The 8,879-nt window shown below is 54.0% G+C and overlaps 1 protein-coding gene across 1 annotated transcript in view; it reads right to left on the reverse strand.

Moving 5' to 3' along the window:
• TET3 (tet methylcytosine dioxygenase 3) overlaps nucleotides 1–8,471 on the reverse strand; it is a gene marked incomplete at its 5' end in the record, with an annotated part of 85,484 nt that extends 77,013 nt beyond the window's left edge. Inside the window, one exon of the mRNA XM_081101082.1 lies at nucleotides 8,069–8,471. Coding sequence (XP_080957208.1) covers nucleotides 8,069–8,371 — 303 coding nt within the window. The remainder of the gene's footprint in view (nucleotides 1–8,068) is intronic.
• Nucleotides 8,472–8,879: the final 408 nt, after the last annotated feature.

Genomic DNA, 8,879 nt, shown 5'->3' on the forward strand with positions numbered 1-8,879 from the left:
GCAGCAGGGCTCCGGGAAGAAGAGGTCCCTTCCTGGGCGTCCTGCTCTCAATCCACAAGGGAACTGTAAAGAAGTGATTGGGGGGAGGCGGGGCGGCCCCAGTCGGGTGGCTCAGTTGGTTGGAATGTTGTCCTGTCCTGTACACTGAAAGGACTGTAGATTTGATCTCCAGTCAGGGCACATATGAAAAGCAACCAATCAATGTTTCTCTCACATTGATGTTCCCCCCCACCACCCCCCACCCCTCTCTCTAGGTCAACAGAAACATATCCTTGGGTGAGAATTTTTAAAAATCATTTAAAAAAAATTGATGGGCCCTGACCGGTTTGGCTCAGCAGATAGAACGTTGGCCTGCAGACTCCGGGGTCCCAGGTTCGATTCCGGTCAAGGGCATGTGCCTTGGTTTCGGGCACATCCCCAGTGGGGAGTGTGCAGGAGGCAGCTGATCAATGTTCCTCTCTCATCGATGTTTCTAACTCCCTATCCCTCTCCTTTCCTCTCTGTAAAAAAATCAATAAAATATATTTAAAAAAATTTAAAAAAAATTGATGGGAAGGCAAGTGGGGAATTAGTGACAACTCCTGAGACCCCTGATGTGGTCCTCCTACTCGCCCAGTCACCTCACCACCTTCTAGAAGGAGATGCCCGAGGCACAGAGTTAACAATGGGCCCGGGCTGGGACTGTGCAGAGGGCCGTATGGGGCCAGAAGTGAACATGGTCAAGTTTCACCAGGGCCTCTGGTCAAGTCTGGGGGTGAAGAGGCCACTTTCCACTCGGGAGCCCTGGGGAGCCTTTGGGTGGAGAGCCCTCCTCCTGCTCTCCTTCTCCACAGCAGATCATTAAAACTGGCCAGGCCCACAAGGAGAAGCAATGCGCTCTATGGTGGGTTAGAGCCCAGGAGGCCATCACCCCTCACACTGACCTTGGGGTGGGGACAGGGATCCTAACCCAAAATACCCTTCTCAGAGCAGCCAACCAGGACGGCGATGCGCCCAGCCCAGAAAGAGGTCTGGGTGAGGGTTCCGAGATCAACAGGGCAACCCCATGTCCCATAGAACTCCCCACAACGCTGGGAATGTCATCTGCATGGTCAACTCCTAAGCCACTCACCACAAGAGCGAGCCTGAGCCTCAACAGAGCACTTGACAGGCAGCTAATGCTGAACTAATTTTAATTAATTTGAATTTAAATAGCCACACGTAGCTAATGGCTACCATAACTGGGCAGCTCAGGCAGAGCATGCTTGTTAAATACTCTTAAGAATCTACTGAAAACCATGGGCTCTCTCCCCTGAGAAATCACAACATTTGGCTGAAGTTTTCAGGAAGTTCCCAGATTCCACTCCAACGTAGGCCCGAGGTCAGGTCTACGTATAAGACTGTCTAGAACTTGACAAAATCCTCATAAGCTGAAGGAGATGTTTCCTCTGCCATGTAGCATCTGAGGACCATGAAGAGAGACTTGAGACTGTCCTTCAGTCTTAGCAAGAGACACCACGAGTGGAAGCCCCACCCTCGAGGATGTCCTCGTGACATCCCGCAGCCAGCACCTGGCCTCTGCCGCACGCGGGACGCTGCCAGCACCCGGCCTCTGCCGCACGCGGGACGCGGCCAGCACCCGGCCTCTGCCGCACGCGGACGCAGCCAGCACCCGGCCTCTGCCGCACGCGGTCGCGCACCACCGCCCAGGGTTTGCTCTTCAGTCCTGGAACAGCTCCAAATGTGAGACAATTCTCTTCTACATGGGTTCAGCCTCCCTGCGTGTAACGTCCACCCACCAAGAAATGTCTGCACACTCCTCTACACCACAGAACTGACTCCCTTTTCCACACGAAAGGGGACTTGGTCTGTACTTCTCTGCCCACTCCCAAGGCGAACAGGCCGGTTTCCTTCAATTGTCTCTCACGGGACCACGCTGACCGATCCCCTCGATACAGGCAGGAACATCCCTGTTAGAGCTTCAGCCGTTCCTACCTGCTAGGGAGGCAGGGTTCCTGGCTTGTGCACATATTTCTTCTCTTTTTAAAAACAGGTACAGGACTTCGGATTCACCCAATGAAATCCCATGAAGTTTCTTTGGGTCCAGTGTTCCAGGCTGCCCACTGATCTACTGTTCAGCCGGATACCCGCACTACCCCCACCCCCACCTACCCACAGATCTAACACATTTACTCCCGACCCACATCTTATGAAGAGGGCACACAGGAGATGCATACACCTCCAGCCCCTTCCACAAGTCCCAAGATTCTGTGAGCACAACCTTTCTCTTCACAGTCACCATCAGCTACTACTGGCTCATGGGCTCCAACATCGAGTCAGACTACTGAGCAGCAAACATCTGACAGCCCTTTCCTGACTACTCTCAGGACACACACAGGTTCCTGACGGGTTCTCATAACTCACTTGCTTAGCAGGAACTGGGCTCCCGAAGAACAGACTTGGGAGAAACCTCAAGAGGTTCTGGTCCCCCTGGCCTACAGGTTACAGAAATGGGTGAGGTCATCCTCGTTAACCCTGATGTTTATCAAGACTTATTTCTATCCTCCATATCGCCCTCCCCTCTCTCCGTCATCAGCTCCTCACCTCTCGGGCACATCCAGGTGCCTTGGGCATCTGGCTACAGTGGAGATCCTGACTCACCAGGTCTAAGGTGGGGCAGGAGCGTCTGCGTTTCTAACAAGCTCCCAGGTGATGCCAATGCTGCTGGGCCACTGGTTAGCAAAGTGGGCACAGGGGTGTGACCATTCAGGTGCCCAAGACTCAGGTGAGCCATTTATGGAAGAGTCCAGGTAGGTGCCCATCCCCTCAGCTCTCATCTGCATCTGAGGACTTGCACCCTAACTACACATTAGATACACCTGGGAGCCCCGATCACTTGGGTTGACCTCAGACCAATTAAATCAGATCCCTGGGGGTGGGGCCCAGGGGATCCCAATGTGGAACCCCCGCCCCACAGGGTTGATAGAAAGATTGAACCTGGACAGCTATCCCCACGCTAGCTCTACGGGATGACTTGATATAGACAACTGGCCCTCTGATCTGCCCAAGAAGCTGGCAGGACACACTAGCACGTATGTGCAGAGATCCAGGTATGTCATTTCGACTGGGCTGCTTTGTAAAGAACCGCAGGAACCCTCCAAGCTCACCACCTGCCTTCCTAAAGCCTTGCCAACCACCTCTGTAACAGTCCGCTCCAGATCTGTCAAAAACGGACGCCAAACTTTTACTTTATATTTTCCAAACTCTCTCCGAACACAGGGACTTCTTACCTGTCTCTGGCCTTTGGGCTCCCTTCCGATCATCGTCATTCATAGAGATGTCCTTCCCCAAACTCATCTGAAGGTGTTCAGCAGGGAGCCAGGGAGCGAGTGACTCAGGCGCAGGCAGGGCGGCAGCTGGCCCCGCCTTCCTGACCACACACACACACACACACACACACACACACACACACACACGGTCCTTCCCAGTTCACACCTCACCCCCTAAGGCGACGGGGACCCAGTGGCTGCTCTCTCTATGTGTCTCTGGTTACGCTCCCTGAAGTTGTGAGCCTATTCCTGCCTTCTTGTTCTTGCTGGGAATATATAAAGGCTTTTTATTGTCTTGAGTATTTTCCACCGGCCTCAGCACATTCTGGTCACCGAAGTTCCTGCCCCGCCCCCTAAGGGGTCAGACCTCTCCTGAACCGGCCTTCGCTGTCACGCACCCTCTTCCACATGAGGAGCGGGTCTGCGCCCTCCGCACTCCCCAGGCAGCAGCCGGGCGGCACACAGCTGGTTCAGTTCTTCCCCTCTCCCACCATCTTCCTCTCCGCAGGGCACCATGCAGGACTGTTCCGTCAGCATTTCCTTTTTTAAGAAGCAATCCTATCCCTCCAGCTAACTTCCCCTTTAGAGTCTGTAGCCATGGGGTTAAAAACGTTATGAAAAAACCATTGTCTAAGTCTATGGCAAGCGCCTCTCCTTGTCCAGCCTCCCCCCGGCCTCACAGCTGCTGAGATGGGGTTCCTTTCTCTAATTCTCAGCACTTCTTCACCCATCGCTCTCCCCTTGTTGGGGGAAAGGATCCCTCCTCACAGCCCCTGTCTTCAGGAAGACAGACCTACCGACCGGAGAGGCAGGAATCCATCAGGCGGTTGATATTGTTGGGCGATCCCTAATTCCAAAGTATCTTACCTCAAAATCGGCACCGAAAGCAGTTTCCACCACATGGCTGAGGGTCAAGACAGTGTCTCACACCATATATATATTCCCCTTTCTTTCCATTTTCACTAAAATTCTCAGTCATGCTTCCACCCTTATGCATACAGTTTTCTATACAAGTTTTTGGTGTTTTTTTTTGCCCCCAAAGCGTTCACTTCCCTCACCCACAAGCAACTTTTCAGTCAGGACCAGAGTGGCTCCTTGCTCCTGCTGTCCAGCCTCCTCCCCAGCAGAGAGGCTGGCAAACTGCTCCTTCCCTCTGCCCTCCACGATTCTTCTATGAGCACGTGAGGGACTGTCTGGAGATAAACATTTAATTTGGGTTGTTGCATCTTTACAGTTACAACCCAGAGGCTCACAAATGCACAGCTGTTTATGCACAAAGATTAATTCTTTTCTAGATGTTCTGGGACTGTTTTGTCGCCTTGCACTGATGACCTACTACGTGCCGGGCATTATGCATACTTTATCTCAATTCTCACAACAAACCCTGCGAAGAAGGGCGACCCCGTCTGACAAATGAGAAAACTGGTGTTCAGGAGAGTCAGCGGCACAGGGCGTGCTGCGGGTTCTGAGGTCCCTGTGTCTCCACACCCACCAAATCTGACTTTCCTAACCCGCTGTCTCGTGCTATGAGCCACCATTCAGGTAGAAAGAATGTGGAGGTCAAAAGGTCTGGGCATCAGTCCGGGATCTAAATCCTTCCCGGAACTAGAAAGGAAGACGACGGGAACGGGAATGAACCCTTTAGGAGCCAGAGCAGCAGTCGCCGGCCTCGGTGGGAAGGCCCACTCTGGGAGCTGTCTTAAAATGCCGAACTTCTCTTCTGATGGAAGGACTCCGCAGCACTGCCACCCACCCTTCCACTGGAAGGGGAGTGAGGAGCAGGGAAGGAAGCCGGGGAAACCGAGATAACGTTTACCCACTTACAGGACGATCCAAAGCAGCTGGCGACAGATAGCTCAAAGGAAGCCGGGGGAGTTGGAGACAGGACGGAAGTGAGGAAAGGGTGCCCAGAAGAGGAAATGCCAGGGAGCAGGGATGCAAGGAGATGGTCTGATTCCCAAGAGACTCCTGGGATGCTGTGTCTTGTTCCACCTGAAGAGTCTGGGCCAAATGCTTCAGTTATATTCCTGAGCCCAAACCAAAGAAAACTCAGATGCCAGGAACGCATCCTCTCCTTCCCCAACTCCCCCAGTCCTGGGGCTTGTTCCTCTGCTATGTGGTGGCTCAGATCTAAGGGTTAAGGTTCTGGGGGCCTGATAAACTCTGGGCTGCATCTGGAGTTCCTTCACTCAGGCTGAGCCTCTAGGCATAGCAGCTCTGCTAGAGGTGCATCCATTAAATGCAACGCAGCCTGGCAGTGGTTCCTACGCTTTCGGCCTTTGCGGACCAATAAAATATAGACATATGGAGACAGGCCCAGACCAAGTAGCTCAGTTGGTTAGGGTGTCGTCCTGATACACCAAGGTTGTTTATTTGATCCCTGATCCAGGCACATAAAAGAATCAACCAATTAATGCATAAATATGTGAACAACAAATCAGTGTCTCTCTCTCTCTCAAAACAAAAACATATCCTCGGTTGAAGATTAAAAAATAAAAATTTTTAAAATTATGGAGACAGGTAATAGTTGTCATTTTGTACTTTGCTAAATAAAGACTTTAAAAAAAATAAACTTTCTATCAACACCTTGATTTCATTTTTAAAAAGCACATTTTAAACATTAAGAAGTAGAAAGGGTCTATTATTAAAACAAAGTACTTCTCTTTAAGTCAAAGAAAATTGGCTTTACGAAATAGCTCCCTCCATTGTCTCCTTTCCACTGTTTCTCAGAAACTGGGAGACACGGTCCGGGGCTGGCATGTGGACCTTCTGCCCGGGGTTCAGCAGGCCACCGGCGCACTTTCCCTGACCCTGGGGGCCTGGCGGGGCAGCGACATGGCGAGGTCTGTAGGGAGGCAGACACCTCTCAGCAGGGTTGTCCTAAGCCTCAGCCAACCCAGATCCCCGGTATCTTAACTCCGACCGCCCAGCAGCCCAGGCCGGCAGCTCACACCCAGGATGACGGGACTCTGGCCTCCCTCCAGCCCCTCTCCCTCAGGTATGCCTCATCATTGCAAAAAAAAAAAAAAAAAAAAAAAGACCTTAAACATGGTTCACGAGGGCCACTGGTTCCAGAAACATCCAGCCTATAAACATCAGGCCCCCACCCATCAGGTCTGATCACAGGAGGAATGGAGTGAGACTATGGGGCAGCGAAGGAGGTGAGCCCTGGAAGGAAGGAAGGAAGGAAGGAAGGAAGGAAGGAAGGAAGGAAGGAAGGGAGCAAGCAAAGGAACCCAGCTTTACAGAGTAGATGGGCAGGTTCTCCTCTCCCCCACATACCAGATCTCATGCCCAGGAGTAAAGCTCAGCCCTGTCCCACCCCCTTTCAGAAGTGACCCACGGCACTGGACCAGCAGGATGCCGACTCCCCCAACGCCAGTAACAGAAAGAGGCTGGACACTTCTCCCAAGCTGGGGTGGGAGCTGCAGATGTAATCCAGATGTCTGTTTTTACCAGGGCACGGAGTCAGTGACGCCCAGACCAGGATATGCTGCTTCCACTGGGAGTGGACAAGATAAGGTCAGAGGGAGCAGAGCATCCCAGCAACACCCACTTCCCTGCCCCCGACACTTGGAATCATCCTCCAGCCACAGGACCACAGCCCCTCTGAGCCCAGGGCACAACTCTGTACCCGGCGGTCAGGGAAACCCCAGCACCAGCCGCCAGTCCATCGAAGCCACAGGTGCCCTAGCCCTCAGACGCACGCACGCACGCACGGCGGCTCACAGCTGGAAAGGGCTTCAAAGACCATCAAGCACAACCCCTCCATTTCCCCTGAGGAGAAGACAGGCCTAGAGAGAGGGCTGCGTGGCAGAGCCAGGGAGCCCCACAGACAACGCAGGCCTCCGCCTCTGTCCAGCGCCAGTTCCGCTGCCTGAAGCGACCTCAGCCGCTACACTGCGCCTCCCAAGCTGCTCAACTCCGCTCGTCCCTACTCCTGCCAACTCTCCGCTGTGGCGGCTGCCACCAACCTTGTGGAAGGAAAAGATGGCCAGGGCAGGGCACTGCCTCTCCACTTCCCTCCCCTGATCTCCTCCCAGCTCCTCCTTCCTTCCCGCTACCCCGCTACTCCAAATGCAGGGAGTACTCCTCCCCGGGGTGACAATGTGTCAAAAACACGTCATCCATTCATTCAATTAGTATCTGAGCGCTTCCGATACACCAAGGATCGGAGCCAGGTCCTGAAACACAGAGGTAACAGTCTTTGACTTCGAGATATACTTAGAGGAACCCAAATCCTGGGTTTCCCATAAAATTCCCTGCCATCTTTCTGAGAGAGAGGGAAAAAAAATGGTACCCAAGATAAAGGTTTATGAAAAGAAATACCCTACTCCATCCGGGCAGCATATAACCATAAAACCACTCCAAATTTTTCTTTCCAAACCCATCCGCTTCCATCCCTGACCTGACACCATCCCTCTCCGCATCACCCCAACAATGGTGTGACCTTGAAATACATCCGAGGCTTCCAGCAGGACGAGAAACCTCTAGAGATAAAGCTGGCTATCACTGTCCAGGGACAAACGCAGACATCAGAGATGAGCGTGCTGGCTCAAGCGTCCTCGGCGACCCAGTTACTCTCTTATAAATTATCAGCCCGGCCAAGGAGCCCGAGCCGGCTCCCAATGACACGAACACTCAACGCTGGACCAAGAGGCTCGGAAGGAGTGGAAGGACCGCACGCTCTTGAACAAGACCCTTGGGGATACAAGCACCCGCAGGGCAGGGACAGGGCCGCCCGGCGCAGGCCAGCTTACCTCCTTGAGAAGCCCCACTTTCTTCTTCAGCACCTCACACTTGCGCAGCTTGCAGATCTGGTGCGTGCGACGGTTGGTGCAACTGGTGCAAGCCCCACAGTTCTCCGGCCGCCGGCAGGGCTCACACGTGCCACACCGCTTCCGTTTCTTTCGTCCATCCCCGCCCCCTCGGAGTTGAGGCTCACTCCCAGCCATCGGGAGCCCGGGCCCCTGGAAGCCCCCTGCCATTACCTGGCCCTGAGGAAAGTCATAAAGGCCCGGCAGCTCCGGCTGCACGGCCAGGGGCACCTGAAACTGGCTCATGACGCTGCCAGACGCGGGGGCATAGGTGCCAGGGCAGAGCCACCGTCCAGCTTCCTGCCTGCCAAGGCCACCAACAGGTCCTTCTTCCCTAAAACAGTCACAGCCTACAAGGGGGCGGCTAGGAGCTCCAGTCTGGGGAGGGGGGGGGGCGCCTCTTCTCCACCCCTCTTCACCTCCTCTGCAGCAGTCTGGTAGGGCTCAGCTGGGGGTCACTCTCGCACTGGCTGCGGCCCAGGGTCTGGGGGAGGATGGCGGCAGCAGCGCCCAGAGCAGGGATCATCTTGGCTGGGAGGGCTCTTCACCCTCACCCTCCCTGGACGCAGGCATGAGGTGGACAGGTGTGTGGTGGGGGCAGAGCAGGGGCAGTTTCTCCTGATTATTTCTCTTCCCAAGTCAGGATGGTGAAGGCAAGGCTGCCTGAAAAAGACAGAGAGGGGAAGGGAGCGCATCACCTGGGGCTCAGACAACTTTCACGTGTTCCCTTTTCCTGCTGCTGCCGGGGAGAGAG

Source organism: Myotis nattereri (assembly GCF_964212035.1).
Source record: "Myotis nattereri genome assembly, chromosome: 10".
Lineage (NCBI taxonomy): Eukaryota > Metazoa > Chordata > Mammalia > Chiroptera > Vespertilionidae > Myotis > Myotis nattereri.